The sequence below is a fragment of the Rhyacophila brunnea genome, unplaced genomic scaffold (genome assembly GCF_057557595.1).
Source record: "Rhyacophila brunnea isolate RB1 unplaced genomic scaffold, BYU_Rbru_1.0 scaffold_13, whole genome shotgun sequence".
Classification (NCBI taxonomy): Eukaryota; Metazoa; Arthropoda; class Insecta; order Trichoptera; family Rhyacophilidae; genus Rhyacophila; species Rhyacophila brunnea.
The window spans coordinates 31,166,031-31,184,527 of record NW_028232785.1 but is presented as its reverse complement, the minus strand read 5'-3'; the positions used below and the strand labels follow the sequence as shown (position 1 = coordinate 31,184,527).

The window sequence follows — 18,497 nt, the reverse complement described above, 5'->3', positions numbered from 1 at the left end:
AATGTATGTTCATATATATGCTCGCAACTTGGTTATCTCAAAAGACATAAAATGACACATACTGGTGAGAAACCATATAAATGCAATGTATGTTCATATAAATGCTCGCAAATTGGTCATCTCAAAAGACATAAAACGACACATACCGGTGAAAAACCTTATAAATGCAATGTATGTCCATATAGATGTTCGCAACTTGATTATCTCAAAAGACATAAAATAACACATACTGGTGAAAAAACTTTATGAATGCAATGTATGGTCATATAGATGTTACTTAACTTAACTTAAGATGACTTATAAATAAAATGTTTTATGGCAATAGATCCTCGACATCTAGTCATCTTAAACATGTTTATATAGATGCTCGAAACTTGGTGATCTTAAGAGAGAAAAAATGACACGTACTTGTGGAAAACCTTATAAATGCAATGTGTGTTCGTATAGTCATCTTCATATTCATATTCATCGACATATAGTCATCTTAAAAAAATAAAATGACACATACTAGTGATAAACCTAACAAGCAATGTATTTTCATATAGATGGTCGCAACTTTGTGAATTTTAAGAGAAATAAAATGACACATACTGGTGAAAAACCTTATAAAAGCAATGTACTTTTATATAGTTGCTCAACATCTAGTAGTCTTAAAAATCATACAAAGACATACTGGTGTTATAACCTTCTAATCCTAACGTATGTTCGTATAGATACTCGCAAACTTATCCTTTATTTTATATTTATGTTATGACGTTTATGAAGACGTACCAATTATGCAGTCTGTCAAACATCATGTTGGTAGTATTGGCCACTGGTATTTATGTGACAAATTAGTATTTGTGGCATATCATCTGAGCGTATTGACACTAGGGAGTCCATCACGGGATCCCTCCCGGACAATTTTCGATACCTATGAAATCCGTGATTAGTAAACATTATCCCGAATCTTTCGAGTTGATTTTTTCATCAATCACAAACAATCGGTATGTGTAAAAAATCATTCTGTTAGTGACGTGTATGTATCTACACACGTCACTCGTGGAATCGCCGTTTGCTCGCGGATAATAAATAACTATAGACGTTATGACCTATTGTTGTAAGTTGTGAAGATATAACGTCTATTTTTTGTATGTAGAAGATTGCTTCGTGTGTGTGATAATATAATGTTCAGGGCACGATTAAATGAGACACAGTTTTGACATGGATTGTTTTATATTGTCCTAAAACATTTAAGATTAACATTAATTAAACTTTATGCGGAGTTGCTCGCATGATTGACTGTACTGTTGAAAGCCGGTTTTTCAATTCAATTATTGACTCATTTTATTATTATTGTCTATAGTCAATCAATGACCATAGACAACAACTTGACATTTGTAAGTTAAAATATAAAACTTCACATAACCATTTTTACTGCTGTACGTAATTGTAACATTGGAAGAATAATAAATCCGATTATTTAAACCAGTTAGACGTCACTGAAGTCATGGCACTTGAGCAGAGATAGTTACTACATTTAAATAGCGTGTTAATTATATCGAATGGCCACTTCACCGTTACGCGCTTGGTGCGTCTTTAGCGTGCAATGATTTAAACCTAATATGTAATTCCAAGATTTAACGAACACAATTTTCATACTAAATGTCTTAAAACAGTGTATACTATGTTTTGTTTACCGATTTTATCAATGCTATAAGAGTTGTTCACAAACAAAGTGAACCAAGTCCATTCTGGTTAGTTTCAAGTAAACTAGGTTCACACGTCATAATCTTGGAATTTTTCTGTAAGGGTATTATTGCCCTTACAAAATAACCCAAATGTACTCGAATTTCAATCATATTATATAATCATATATAATTTATATATAAAATATATATAATTTTATATTTTATAAGTATATAAAAATGATATATTTACTATCGAAAAAACTACCAATCTCGGGATTGGATTCCTTAATTGACACATAGGAATAACGAGATTTTTTTTACTTTATAACTAACATTTGTAATTATTTTGTAATATAATTATTTTAAAGTATAGTAATTATTTTGTATAATATTGGAAAATAATATTGTTATAGCAATTTGTAGTATAAAATTCTTGTAGCTAATTTAATTTATTTATACTATATTTTTTTACTATATTTTTTTATTTATACTATATTTATACTATACTTTTTAGCTACCTTCCTAACTATAGTGCACTTAGTAGTACCTAATGGCCTAGAATTATTTTAAATGCCAACATTGAAAAGATCTGTAGGTAGCGTTACGTTCCTGGACTTTCGTCTTATACCATTATCCATCCTTGAGTAATTTATTAGCGTGAACACGTTTCCTGACCTTGTAGTCAAAAGGCTTAAAACATAATATGATCGATTTTCTTCCTCAGATAAAAGTGGTATGTATTGCGTATCTAGCTGGTATACGAGGCATAGAAGTAAACGCTAACAAAGGTGAAAGATGAGGGAAGTACTTGTCTAGTAATAAGATTGGATAATTTTATAAAATGTCTAGCGATAAAATATGGAAATTTTGTCTACATAATATAAGCTAATTGATAAACATATAGGTATAACGTAGATGAATACATTATACTGCTAACGGAAAGAAGGAGACGAAAGCTAAAGAAAATTAGTAGGTAATAACAATTATATTATAATGTTTGATTTGGTATTATTTTGAATTGTAAATAAACATCATAATGTAATTGGGCATGTGTATTAAGATAAGAACCTAATATTCATTATTAATAAGTTTTGTACTTCGACAATGTTGGGAATATTTGTAGATTTAAGTTTTTATGTATTCGGATAATCATTTTGATGCAAACCGTTAGATAATGAAAAGCAGAGTTACGCAGAGTAATTTATCTCTGTAAAAGGAGCCGGTTCTCGCGAGAAGGGCGATAAGAGCCTCAGACTGAGATGCACCTAATATGACCTCAATGGTTTGTTACGAAAAATAGTGCAAACTTACAGCCGACGCCGGTCGCTGCAGAAGTTGTTTAATTATCCGGATAACTTAAAGTCATCGCTAGGTGTTTAAGTGATAGCTCAAATATAATAATCTCTATATATATAAAAATCTCGTGTCACGATGTTTGTGGTCTAACTCCTCCGAAATGGCTCGACCGATTTTTATGATTTTTTTTATGTAAATTTGTTAGGTATGAGAATAGGTCAACAAGTATATTTCATACCGCTAGGTGATTTGGGTATCTCTATCCAGAAATTTTAATTTTTTATTTTTTTGAAAATTTCTTTTTGTATTTTTTTTATTATTTTGCATCAAAAAATACTTATAACCCCAAATTTTCACCCTCCTACCCCCACACTCCCATTTTTTAATCGCGATTTTATTCTTTTTGTATGAACAAATTTAACCGTCGTTCGTATTTCAAACAGAAAGAAATTATTTATGTTGTTGAATGACAGATGGCGCTACGTCCGAGAAGAATTCAAGAGAAGTATCGCGTCATTTTGACATTTCATTCGGCATATCACAACGCAGTGCGTGCAAAATTTTGTACTTTTTATTTTAATTTATCTATTTTTATGTGCGTGTATTACAGTGCACAATGCCATCAAGACGCTAGGGGGGCCATTTGGGCCGTCGAACGAATAAAGCAACAATCATGCGAAATAGTAAAGCAGAAAGAACAGACGAACAAATCCAACAAGATAACAAAAACGTGCGTGTAAACATGTTGCAATTGCGTGCATCCCAATCACAAGAGTCACGAGCTGAACGAAATCAACAACGACAATTGGAACGGAGCCAAGCGCGCCGGTTCGTAGTTAACACACGCAGAGCAAATGACCGACTACGCCAACAAGTACATCGAACATTTACATCCGCTTCGTTCCTTCGTCTCGCATTCGAGTACGAGCCAGATATTGAATATTCCGCTCATCCGAAAGTGCTGATTGGTGCTATGGACAAAGAATGTCCCCATTATCATGCGCTCAAATTCAAACATGAGTCAGCCGGGATGTGTTCCGCATCAGGAAAAGTGCAACTACCAGAAATTGAGATACCACCAGAACCATTGAACGGCTTGCTCATCGGCACGGTTTCAGATTCAAACCTGTTCCTGAAGTCCATTCGCACATTCAATTCATGTTTCCAAATGACTTCGTTTGGAGCAACAGAAATAGTTCACAATACTGCGGCAAATGGTCAACAATTCCATTATACGTTCAAAATCAAAGGCCAAGTATACCACAAAGTAGGCTCATTGCTGCCAATGCCGAACGAACCACATAATTTTTTACAAATCTACTTCATGGGTGGTGAGGACATCAATCATGTGGATGCACGTTGCGGCTACAATAGCCTCAATTCGAGCTCAATGAATTATTGAAATTCTGCAAAGCACACATGCACGAATTGCAAAGTGACAATCACGCTTTTGTCATCAATCCTAATAAAACACCAGCTGGAGAGCACGTGCGTCGATTCAATGCACCTGTTGTTGACGACATTGCTGGAATCATGGTTGGCGACCGCACATCAACGCGAGAAATCGTGATTCGAAGAAGAAACAATAATCTGGAGTTCATCGCTGACACACATCGTTCATACGACGCTCTCCAATATCCGCTAATTTTCTGGAAGGGACAAGACGGATATTGCATAAACATTAAACAACGAGATCCTGTCACAGGTAATTCATTCATTAGGAACATCATTACTCATTTTGAATTGAGAAAATGTATGGTTGATGTTTTTTGTTTTTATCGGCGGTCATCATCTACAGCGCTCTATTCCTCTTTTTGTCATATATCCCATCCCCACACACTTACGATACATTCGTTATTTTTTATTTAACAACCAAAATATTCACTAGAAATAATTTATATGGCAGAACAACGTTTGCCGGGTCAGCTAGTAATTATTATAAAATAAGAACAATAAGGATTGTAATCCAAAAGCCACAATTGTTAATTAAGAAACAATGAGGAATGTAATTCAAAGCAATAATAATTGTAAAGAGTAATTCTGATTGTGTTATCAAACATTAATTAGGTACCTAAAAAATAAGAAATATTTAGAACCTTGTTATAAAGTATTTTCGTATTCGTATTAAGTCATAAATTAATATTAAGATGCAAGTGTAAAGGAATATTATAAAAATATCTGGTGAAAACAATATACGAAGTAAAGCTAATCCTGGTGTTGTATTTAATTCTGGACCCGTGCTCCTTTATAGTATTAAATTACAAAGTTGAAACAAACAATTTATTGACACCCCAAGTGCATACCAACACCCTGAGCTAGCTTTGATCTTGAGGGTAAGTACATCAGTAGATGTGTTACGTTCTGGTCTATTAAGTCAAAACTGAAACATAAATAAGAAGAGGGTAAGGCTCTCTATGTGTGGCTGTAACGGGGACCATGAAGATATCCTGGGCTGATCACATTACTAATTTCAAGTTTTTAACAGCAGAAAATAATACAAAATAACTTATAGGTAGGTAAATAAAACTATCAAGCACAGAAAAGCTGTATATTTTGACCATATTTACCTCAATGAGAAGTATGATTTGACTCCTACTCTATTTTCTGTTGCTCAGTTTATTGAGGAATGCATGGAATCAACCTCGTTTGTGCATGACCTATAGCCAAGTTATAGTCGGTAGGTAAGTTCCCAATGGCATTTAGATAGGTAGGTACTAACACCGACAGAACTGTCTGCCTTCAGCAGACGGCTCCCATAGAGTACGAAAAGACCGGATAATCGCACTCCAGTATATTAGTCAGCTGATCTTGAGTAAGTAAGTGACCATCTTGCTAGCTACCAGTCGAATACAATGAAAAAATTCATTAATTATAATAATATTAATTGCATTAATAATAAAAATCATTCAACCTTACAAGGTTAAAAATAGCGCTATCTTTTAACATTATTCCTTATGCTAAATTTCTCGCGTTTATTTTTTTACGTTCTCTCGACTGGACAGCTTTCTTCTACTGACCTACGACCTACTATCCCAATCTTCAGACCACTCTCGTGGACGATGCGATGCGATCGGCAACGCAATTCAAAAACATCCAACGTTCCTCGCCCAATAGCTAAGTCCACATTTAGTCACTACAACGCCGACTTCCTCTTCAACTTGTAGATTCTGGTTTTACACCGAGACGTTTTGTGCATGCGCAGAGGAGATGAATCCGTTTTACCATCTACATTCGTTCATCACAGCTTTCACTTCGTTGAGTCATAGATTATACATCGAAATAAATTCGCAGGTGATGAATAAAATTATTCAAGGTAATACAGCGCCACCACGCAGCGTACGGGAAACTAGTGTAAAAGGTTAAAAGAAAACAGTCAGATTTGGAATGACAAATACTTAATTATATTAGTTAATTTTTAAACTTATTGTCACAATCATATTGGTTATAATAATTATATTCTCTAAGAAATTGTTTTTCAAAATTATATATGTTAAGTATACTTTAATTATTATTAAAGAATGTTTAAGAGGAATAAGATATATAGTGATCACACAGTCTCAAATTATGAATAATATCAAATAAAAGCAAAGAATAATAATTATTTTAAATACTCTTACTCACCAATGTAATTAACACAAAATTAAATTCTTATATATACCTCCACCCATATACTTAAAAAAGACAATACTTATAATTATATAAATTCTCGGTACATATATAAATGATGTGCCTGGAATTGATTTTAATAAAAAACATTCTTAATGAATATTAATACTGCGGAACAATACATTGATATTCGTCGAATAAGTGACAATCATTATAGGTACTCATCTCTCTTGTATGAGTAAATGGCAAAATGAGTTACTGCTCCGCACTGCAGTACTTCAATAATACACCAGTCGAAAATCATATTACTAGCAATCATCACATTTATAATATTATTATTCAGGATTATTAGTGATTAATTATTCTTTCAACTAACCAAATCGCAAGCATTTCATAATAATGCGATATAAATAAATTTCTTCTTCTTCGGTCATATCCACTCCTTAGTTGGAGCATATGGACATCACGCGGCGCCTCCAAGAATCTTTGTCGCTAGCCAGTCTTCTTGTATCATTCTAAGTCATACCAGACCACCATATTATATAATATTTAGCGCCCTTTAGAACCCCGGAATATGTTTGATTTCAAGAACAAGGAGCCCGGTTGAGGTTCTCTTCTGGCATCTGCAGCACGATGCCTCTTCACTATCAGCGTGTCAATAGCTTGCTTGATGCTTTTTCTTATCTACTCATTCCTCCTAAAGTCATACCCCACCGCACACCCATTATCCATCAGAAAAATCTGTTTACAAAGCTCAGTATACGGTTCCATTCGTTAACGTAAAGCAGCACCATCACAATGCAAGAGTCAAATAGGCGCCATTTGCTAAACATTAGATACATATAAACAAAACAACATTGTTTATTTATTCTTCATTCAGCAAAGTCTTTTTACAATAAATTTAAAGATGAACATTTTTCGAGTATGTATCGCATTGATATATTTTTTATTCACCAGCTACAACACTAGTATGTTTCCTGCTATGTATTTTTAGATTATTGAGTTGTGAGCATTTCAATGAGCAAACCATGCATTGATATGGTTTTTCACCAGTATGTCTCATGGTATGTGCTTTGAGATTACCAAGTTGAGAACTTTCAAATGAGCATAAATTGCATTTAAATGGTCTTTCGCCAGAATGTATTATTTTATGCGTTTTGAGATTACTTGAAAACGAGCATTTAAACGAGCAAATGTCACATGCAAATGGTTTTTCACCTGTATGTTTCACGTTGTGTTTTCACGGAACCGCGAGCATTTAAAGGAACAAATAAGACATTGATATGGCTTTTCGCCAGTGTGTGTCATTTTGTGTGATTTGAGATCACTTAGTTGCGTGCATTTTAAAAAGCACACATCGCATTGATACCGTTTTTCTCCGGTATGTGTCATTTTATGTCTTTTGAGATCACAGAGTCGCGAGCATTTAAATCCGCATTCTTGACATTCGTGTGGTTTCTCCCCAGTGTGCGTCATTTGATGTCTTTTGAGATCACTAACTCGCGAGCATTTGAATGGGCAAACCGCACATTGAAATGGTTTTTCGCCAGAATGTATTTTTTTGTGCATTTTGAGATAACCGGGCAGCAAAACTTTTAACGAGCAAACGTCGCATTGATATGGTTTTATACCGGTATGAGTCATTTTGTGTATTTTGAGATGATTGTTCGACGAACAATTGTATAGACACACGTCGCATTGGTAAAGTTTATCATCAGCATATCCAACCGCGTTAGTATTAAAACTTTCAGACTTCATGCACGAAATATGGTGGCTTTTTAGCGTACTAGGAGGTGCGAATACTGCATGACATTCATTACAAACGAAATTGCGTGGGAAATGCATGACTCTTCTTAATCTAATTCGCACTACCTTCGGGAAGTGTGGTGTTATTTGTAGTTCTTTTTTGATATTATGTTCATCTATAGTAATATCCGGATGCTCTGTTATTAAAAGTTGAACACGTTTGGCTGCAGACTCCATTCGTCTGATGAAGTCATCCCCGTTGACTATTGACTGTTGACATCCCCCTTACTAGTGGTCACTAGTCGCTTCTCGAAGTTACCTCCTGTAAAATATCGTTGGGTGGGAGTAATCTGCAAAATGATCAGGCAAGGTTATTCAATTTATTTATTTAGAAAAAAGTGTATTATGAGCAACGTGATATTTACTAATTTTTAGGTAATAGTATATTATTGTGTATTCAAGAAAACGCATATTTCTTCATAGTTTTTAATAATAATGAAGGCAATTGATGCCCTTGAGATGTGGTGTTGGCGCCGAATGCTTCGCATTTGTGGACGGAGCACATGACGAACCAGTCAATCATCCAGAGACTGAAGATAAAGGAACGGCTCTCGACGATAAGTCTGAGAAGAATTCTGCAGTTTTTTGGACATATTGTCAGGCGAGGACCGGACAACCTGGAGAGACTGGTAGTTTTGGGTAGTCTCCAGGGATGGCGAAGCAGAGGAAGAGCGTCTGCGCGATGGAGCGACCGAGTGAAAGAGCTGACTGGAGGCACCATCCATTCTGCCTTTAGAGAAGCGGACGATCGAGAAGGATGGAAAGCCTTGGTCGCTCAAAGGATGGCGAAATTTAAATGTGGTCACGATCCTCAAGCCATGAGTGCACGACCAAGAAGAAGTTTTTAAATATTAATGAAAAAGGAATAAACACATAAAAATAAATAATTTATGCTGTCTTATATTTTTCTGAAGAAGAAATTTTATAAAAAAAATATTATTTTATAAAAAAGTGTATTTGGTTTTGATTTCAAATAAGAATAAATTTATGGCAGGACTTATTCACTAGAGAAAAGACCCTTTCTATCGGTGCGTTAGTGCCGGGCAAACATAAAATGTATTAAAAAATTGTACGAAAGTTCGTATGATTCAAATTATTGGTGTGAAACTGTTTGAATAATTCTACCCAACAACTTTCAGTTGAAACATTCCCAGTGTTCCCTTCTAGTTACATTTTAGTTATAATTAGTACCTAATGTACTTACAAATAAGTGAATACTCATTAAATACTTCTGTATTTTGGTTAAAGTAGCCCATTCAAACATTTCTAATTGCTACCATGGGCTGCTGTCTTTCTGCAAATGGGACATTTCGGCGTCCCGAAGCTGTGCTTAGGGACAACGAGATAGGTTACCTAAAAATGGGATGGACCCGTTCAAAACGGGACGTATGGTCACGTTAATTATGACCTGAGAACTCAGAAATAACGGCAACTGAAATACATAACGAATGTGGAGTAACAGGCAACCGATATCGGATGTAAAAGAATATGTGATACATTTAAACACGTGTCAATAATACCGACATCCTTTATTCTGACAACTGCTTTCGGTTTACCCACTGACGCTCATTGAATATTGATGTATTTGATCACACACTATTTGCCGTGTATAATGTATGGTTCATTTTAATATGTAAAATAAAAATATTTTTTTTTTGACCTAGAACGATGCAAGAAGACTAGCAAACGAATGGGATTCTTGGAGGCGCCTTGTGGTCTCCATACGCTCCAACTAAGGAGCGGATTTGGCCGAAGAAGAAGAGGAGAAGAAAGAAGAAGAATATTATAGAATGATTAATTGTAAATAATAATTATGCATACCCGATTTAACAGTGGCGTCCATTCAGAGTAAGAACATCCGGGTGCAGGATAAACATATTCAAATGGACGCTTCGTGTCTTCACCGAAACTTACATTTGAATTTTCCGACTGGCTAAAAGGTTCAGCCTTTATGTTGATAACGTCTATAGTGCCAGGCTGGAAAAAAAATAGATTTGCTAATTTAATGCAAAATTTACCTACCTAATGTGACCGTACGTACTTGTATCATGTACAATTGTCTGGATAGTGGTAGTCGAGAACGCGGCAGGTAAAGAGAGGAGCTGACTGGGTGTGACGACCATCGATCGCAAGGCTAATCCCTACTCTGAGGCGGCTCTCGTGGTGCAGTGGGTAAGGCGCTCGCCTTCCACCCGAGAGTTCCTGGGTTCGATTCCCGGTCATGACAAAAACATTTATGTGTTTTTCTCAAAGCCTGGGTGTTTGTGATTGTTCAAAATTACTAACAACCACCTTGTACGAAAAAGCAAGGACATGGTTATTAATAATTCTATATAAAAAAAAATCCCTACTCTGGTGTATCATATGTATGTGTAATATCATAATATGTAAATCTTTATTACTTGGATTCCAAAGTACACATATGATTCTATAACAACGACTATTAGACTGGCTGAGCTATTTTAAATGCCCTGTTATTAATAATTTTTTTGATGCAATATTGAATATACACAACGTCTTAAAAATGTTTGATTCTTTATTACTTATAGAAAATGCGTAATTCTGAAAAACCTCTTACCTCAATTCGTTACAAAGCAGATTATCTCGTGATTGGTGGAATTTGAAGTACAGTTCCACAAACTTACCTATCTGAAGAAAGGACAAAAATGGAACCACTGTGACGTCATATGGACGCCATATTGAATACGTCATTATACTTTCAGAATTTGTTCAGTTGCGAGTCTTGATTGGGTTGTTTTCGACCCCCCCCCCCATTTACTAGGGAACTAAAATACCTAACGGGAGTGGAGTAACAGGCAACCAATTTTGAGTTTGAAAGAATATTGAATAAACTTAAACACGTGTCAAGAATACGTCATTCTTAGCTTGTCCTTCGTATAGACAACTGCTCTCGGTTTATGCACTGACGCTTATTTAATATTGGTGTATTTTTAGGTTGCAATACACACTATTGCACGACTATAAAGTGTGTTTCATTTTCAGAGGACACTCACATATTCAACACCCTGCTTCAAAATGTAGGGTATTGGAGTATAAGCCTATCGGAATTCTATTTTTTAATCTCTTCTGTGGTTTCATCCTTAGCATTGACAAAGTAACCGTGCAGTATAGATAATTACTATTAACACATAAACTTTCACTTATGATGTTGTTACTTCCTATTATCCGTTTATATAAGTATAAATTCATGATGGTAAACCTTGAATATAGCTCTATATTATAATTATAATCGATTATATTATACGTTATATATAATTTTAATTTTAGTGACACCTGTAAATAAAAAATACGATCGATTTTTTCACTGCACTCTTTCTTCACTGCAAAGTTTTTAAATAGGTAATATTTCATTTACACAACAAAATGGTGTTTTGTAAAAAGGGCGAATCTAGCATTTTGGCGAAATCGAGATTTTAATGAATTAACAATATATGTACCTCACTAGCTTTGTTGTGTAAAAACTGCGAATTTGTATATCCACAGAAAAGTACCTACCTAAGTACATAAAAACGATAATCGTAAGGTCGAATATTCATTATCTATATATATAAAAGAAAGTCAGGTTAGTTACACCATTTATAACTCGAGAACGGCTGGACCGATTTTTACGATCTTTGCATTGTTGGATTTGTCTCAGCCCCGAATAGCAGAATAATTATTAAAACATCGGAAAAATTCACGGGGAAAAAATTATGAAGAAAATTAATTTTCTCATACATTTTGACATTTTGAACAATGAACGCGCAATCGAAAATAAAAGAAAATAAACAAGAAACAAACAAACAAATGAAAGGCATTGTGTGCATTATCTATCTTTTGACAGTTGATTCAGTTCAGCCTTAGATAATCCCGAAAGACTTTGTTGTATACTCCGGTGAATTTTGGAGGAAGTTGTCCTGCCTGAATCTTTTTTACTTCTTTGACAGCGTCCAAAAATAAAGCCAAGGATAAAATTACATGATCTCATTGCTGGTATTGCTCATTATTTACCTACCAATTTCAAAAACCATCATTCGAACTTCATTCGACAATCGATCTACGTGAATGATCGAGCCGATTACCAGCTAGGTGCGCAAATAGCTATTTCGATCGTGATTTTCAAACGGTAAGTTGCCTTCGAAGATGTTCACTTTGTGAGGTTATCAAATTTGTGATTGTGTGTGCATCGATAACTGCTTCAATATGTAATTTTGAATTATGTAATTATGTTATTAATTTTCCAGTGTTTTGACAACTGTTTGCTGCGATTTCGTCGATTGCTTAAAATCGAGACGGATCGCCTCACTTTCATTCGGTTGAACCAAGCCAAACTGCGATCGGAGGAGTATATTCATTAACGCGATGCAATCAGCACCGTAGGAGATGCAGCTAATGATGGTCGATTGACTATTTTATCGGCGATGTACATTGGCAGCCCACGTCATATGCATGAATATGCGCAAGATGCAATGACATATTATGTTCGTCATTACGGTCGTCCAGATCTATTCAATACCTTTACATGAAATCCGAAATGAATAGAAATTGTTCAACTGCTACTCCCCGGACAAACATCAAGTGATCGGCACGACATCACCGCACGTGTGTTTAAACAAAAAATCCAGTCGCTGATGAACTATATTGTTAATCATCGCGTCTTTGGGAATACTCGATGCTGGATGTATTCGATTGAATGACAAAAACGAAGCTTGCCGCATGCACACATTCTTATTTGGTGAGTTGAAAGAATTCGACCAGACCAAAACGATGACATCATATGTGCCGAGATTCCTGATCCCGAAACCGATCCAGACCTGCATGATGTTGTAATTACTTACATGATTCATGGACAGTGTGACGCCATCAACCTCCAATCACCGTGCATGGTCGACGGCAAGTGTTCCAAGCGTTATCCATGAAGTTTAACGGCGGAGACTATCACTGCCAATGATGGTTATCCACTGTATCGGCGTCGATCACCCAATCATAACGGTAAAACTATCGCAACGAAAATTAAGTGAAACGATATCGTGGTCGACAACACTTGGATTGTTCCGTATTCGCCACTTTTTTCCAAAACATTCAAGGCGCATTGCAACGTGGAGTTTTGCAATTCAGTGAAGTCCATCAAATACATCTGCAAATATGTCACCAAAGGCAGCGATATTGTAGTTTTTGGCGTTCAAACTCCCAATACCAACGATGAAATCACGCACTATCAAGTTGGTTGATATGTGAGCTGCAATGAAGCAATTTGGCGTATTTTCTCATTCCACATTCATGAACGTCATCCCACTGCTGTACATTTGGCGATGCATCTGGAGAATGGTCAACAAGTTTATTTCAACGCATCGAATGTTGCTCAACGTGCTGAAATATCTCCAGCGCCAACATTGACCAGTTTCTTTTCGATTTGCCAAAGCGATCCGTTTGCACAAACGTTGTTCTACTCTAAGATGCCACGTTATTACACTTGGAACGCTTCATTGAAGAAATTTCAACGTCGGAAGCAAGGCGATGCGGTTCCTGATCATCCGGATGTGCATTCTACTGATGCTCTTGGTCGCATTTACACAAATCATCCGAAGAATGGCGAATGATTCTACTTGCGGTTGTTGCTGGTAAATGTTCGTGGACCGACATCATTTGAATCACTTCGAACTGTCAATGGTGTAGTGTGCCCAACATTTCGTGCTGCATGTCAAAAGCTCAATTTGCTTGAAAATGATACTTAATGGGACATGACAATCGCTAAAGCATTTGTTTCTGCATCTCCAAGTCAGATACGCACATTATTTGCTATCATTATTTTGACATACTTCCCATCAAATCCACCTGAGCTGTAGAACAAGTACAAGGATGACATGTCAGAAGACATTTTACATTGAATTCGTGTCAGTTCAGAGAATCCCGATCTCGAAGTGAATGAGGAAATACATAACCAGGCTTTGCTTTTGATCGAAGACATGTGTTATCTCATGTGCGGCAGTTTGTTAGTTAAGTTAGGAATGCCAACGCCTGATCGTGGAATGAATGACGCTTTTAATCGAGAATTGGAACGTGAACGTGAATATGATCAAGATGCATTGAACCTATCGGTTCGATCTAATGTACCAATGTTGAACCCCAAACAGAAGGAAGTGTACGATACGTTAATGAAGGCAATTGATGATGGAAATGGTGGTTTATTTTTCCTCGATGCACCAGGTGGAACAGGGAAGACATTTCTCATGACATTGATTTTGGCCACTGTTCTTGCGAGATCCGAAATTTCTGTAGCAGTCTGGGATAGCGGCCACGTTGTTAGAAGGATGCCAAACGGCTCATTCAGCGTTGAAATTGCCGTTAAATCTTCAAATGACTGAAACACCGACAAGCAGTATTGCGAAACACTCAGCAATGGCCAAAGTTTTGGTAGCAAGTAAAATCATCACCTGGGATGAATGCACAATGGCGCACAAATGCGCATTGGCAGCACTCAATCGAACTATGAAAGATCTGCGCAATTACTCAAGATGTTTTGGTGGCGCAATGATTCTACTATCTGGCAATTTCTGCCAAACACTACCAGTCATTCCAAGATCGACCTCTGCCGATGAAATGAACGCTTGCCTCAAATCATAGACTCTGTGGCGCTATGTGAAGAAACTTTGGCTGACGACGAACATGCGAGTTGTATTGCTAAATGATCCATCTGCCGACGATTTCTATAAGCAATTGCTGACTATCGGTAACTGCCGTGTTCCTGTCGACGAATCGAACGGATTGATTTCGTTTCCGCCGAATTTTTGAAATTTTGTCTCAGCGAAGGACGACCTCATCAAAAAAGTGTTCCCGAACGTCATTGCTAACCACAAAAATCACAATTGGTTGAGTGAACGAGCAATTTTTGCGATAAAGAACAAAGATGTTGATCACTTAAACTCCACAATTCAAAATCAAATCGTTGGTCCAATGCATTCCTTCAAATCTATCGACTGTATAATAAACGAAGGAGAAGCAACCAACTATCCAACTGAATTTTTAAACTTATTGGATTTGCCTGGCTTGCCACCGCACAATTTACAACTGAAGATTAACTTGGTAGTTATCATGCTTCGAAATCTGAACCAACCAAAACTATGTAATCTATTTCATTTTGATTTGATTTTTGCACATTTATTGAACTTAATTCATTTTGAGTATTTTAATTCAGCTAATAAGTTAACACAAGATTATTGATTCTGAGGCGGTACGAAGTTCGCCGGGTCAGCTAGTTACAAATAAAAAGCGAATGTGACATATTACGCCTTTTATAAATAAATAGCATATTATAATGCATATTATATAGACAGTATTTTTTCTAAACTTTATTATAAAATTGTTAGACATTTATCATCCACAGGTAATTATTAAATAAATGTCAAAAGTTAAAAATCCTCCTGTAAAATAGGTAGCATTTTGGTTAGGTAATTCGCCTTTTCCACAAGACACCGACGATATAAAGGGTACCTAAAACAGTTTGTTTCTGAAATGCAACATCATGCAGTTAAGTTAATTAAACTTCAAACAAACCCTTCCATATCAATATCATTTATAATATATATTATATTGTGATGTGCAACCTGTTATTTTTTTGGTTTTTTGTGCTTTTACGCAATCAGTTTTGCTGTTCGATCAGTCTCCGTTTCAGTAGAGCTGTCAGTTAAACTGACGTGAATTCCGACTTTAGAGTTCCCAGTTCAATTGACGTGTAAATTACTATGTATTACCGTATTTTTCATACTAATTTTGTAATTTCGATTGAAATATTGTTATTTATTATTATTTCTTCAAATATACGTTCTGTATTATACCACCCTGTATGTTTAGAAAGTTATTGTAAAGATAATTGTCATTTTTAGTCGACAAAAAATACATAAATATTACATAATTTTGAAAATACTTCTGAAAAAATGACCAATAGAAAAAATCTTTTTGAAAAAAGTAAGACAACCCGCAGGAATCGAAGCTGTATTTTTCCAGGTATCGCGCCCGCCGCGCATAGACCACTATGCCAAAGCTGTCATACTAATTACGACAAATTTTAACTTTTGGCTCTTATAATACTCTTATAGGTAATACTCTCATAAGTGCTTCCCAAATTGAGCTACGATTGGCAATCGCGGCTCGTGGTGGCTTATGCGCAGCGGGCGCGATACCCACCTGGAGAGATGCAGCTTTTTAACATGTTTTCAGAAGTGTTATCAAAATTATGTATGTTGAATACTTAGAATATTACATTCTTAAAACGTGTGAATGATTCGTTGGATAAAGAAAATAGTGTACCTACTTAAATATACATCGCTTTTTCCCAACTGAACTGTCGACTGTGACTGAACGGATACTAACTGAACTAATCATCAAAATACACCGCCGTTTCAAAAGTGAAAAGAACGAAACGGAAACCTCGACTGAACTGACAATGAACCTGACGTTTAATATCTTTAGAATGGCACTTGATACAATTTGTTTTTAAAAAAATGCTTACCTCAATTATACTGTTAGCGTCATCGATGCATTCTTGCTTTATGTAGATGTCGACATCCGTTGCGTCTGCATTCTCTATGGGTACATCAAACCAATGCTGTTTTTCTGTCAATGAATCTGATTGTAATATGTCTGGTTTGCGTTTTACGTCCATTCTGCGTAAGTATTTATAAAATTGAGGACAGGGGCTTTCTTATGGTCTGACATCTGTCATCGTGGCAGTTACTATCTCTTTACATGGGACAGTGTTGCCACTTTTCATAATATTTATTTTGTATTACGGCAAAAATAATGATGTTTAGTATGTACGCGTTGTCCTAATGTTGAAAATGTATAGGTTTTTGTTCTCTCTTTTATGATATTAAAAATAAGTTTCAACGCGTGGGTCATTTAAAAAGCCTACGTTGGTCAGTGTCTGACCCGCGGGTCATAGGTTTGCCATCCCTGACCTATGCAATATTTGTTGTAAGTACCTACTATTTTTTATGTCTTGTCAAGTGAAGAATGTCTTCAAATCTTTGGCTGACGTCAGAATGAAGAGCCGTTAAGTGTTGACAATAAGCTACCTAGCAAATCATAATATCGGTTTTGCAATTTTGAAATATTTGGTAACTGAGAGCAATCCTCTTCTATCCTAGTTTTGTTTGAAAAATTATTTTTGCAACAAACGCACTCAATTGATTTCTTTTAACTTGGCAAATAAGTCAGTATTAGCAGTCATTTTTTGAATTAATGAAATTGCACCACGTCATATTATTGTATTTTTTACTTTACTGCCGGCGCTCCATTGGCACGCAAGTCAGACGATTTACAGTCTTCGGACTTTTTTTTCGCGTGGAGCATCCCAGGTCTGCGGACTTTTTAATCCGCAGACGAGGCTCGTTGGATTTCAAACATGTTTGATATTTTACTCGCCGAGCCGCTGAAATTCGTACGTTCACCACGCTTTACCGTCACATTATCTAATATCTATGCCGACGGACGACAGCGCCATCATTATTTTACTGTCATTCAAAGTGTTCGGACATCTAAAACAACACTGGTAGATCTACGAGTGCATTCGAAAAGTTTCTTGGAAGATTTTATTAGTTGTTTTAAAGACAACCCGTCGTTATGGAAGACGACCAGCCGACTTTAAAGAATCGTGATGCCAAGTCCTTGGCGTATGCGGAACTTTTGGAGATATTAATCAAGGTGGAGCCACAGGCAAGGGTCGACGATGTTAAAAAGAAAATACAGACATTGAGGTCGTGTTACAGAAAGGAGAGAAATAAAGTAAGGACATCATATCGAAGCGGAGCCGGCACAGACGCAATATATCTACCCAAACTGTGGTAGGTACTATAAAAATTTGTAGTTCTTGAACGACCAAATGGAAGGTACGTAGGAATGCTTTAAAGCTATTTATTATACACGTGCAGATTATGAAATTGTCGTAGCTCTGAAAGTGACATCGCGTTAGATTAGCTATACTATAAAGCAATTAAAACATACAGCTATGGATCATTTCTAGTCACAATAAAATTACTTATTCTTTGCTGAGGTAGGTAATAAATAATAATAATATATAGGTACGAGGGAATGCTTTAAAGCAATTTATTATACACGTGC

At 36.0% G+C, this 18,497-nt stretch overlaps 1 protein-coding gene across 1 annotated transcript; it reads right to left on the bottom strand.

Annotated features, from left to right (window-relative positions):
• Positions 1-6,633: 6,633 nt before the first annotated feature.
• On the bottom strand, positions 6,634-17,077 carry LOC147077272 (uncharacterized). The gene is made up of 3 exons (XM_085941481.1): positions 16,888-17,077; positions 10,200-10,355; positions 6,634-8,668 (listed from the first exon to the last, which is right to left on the bottom strand). The coding sequence occupies exons 1-3, from the start codon at positions 17,038-17,040 to the stop codon at positions 8,582-8,584; spliced, it is 396 nt and encodes a 131-aa protein (XP_085797607.1). The 5' UTR covers positions 17,041-17,077; the 3' UTR covers positions 6,634-8,581.
• Positions 17,078-18,497: the final 1,420 nt, after the last annotated feature.

Bases quoted from the DNA above. Each gene is read 5' to 3' on its own strand.
- LOC147077272 (XM_085941481.1), bottom strand. From the start codon at position 17,040: ATGGACGTAAAACGCAAACCAGACATATTACAATCAGATTCATTGACA. The intron at 10,356-16,887 runs GTAAGCATTTTT...TTTTTTTTCCAG, and splicing joins ACGCTAACAGTATAATTGAG to CCTGGCACTATAGACGTTAT. The intron at 8,669-10,199 runs GTATGCATAATT...ATCATTTTGCAG, and splicing joins GGACGCCACTGTTAAATCGG to ATTACTCCCACCCAACGATA.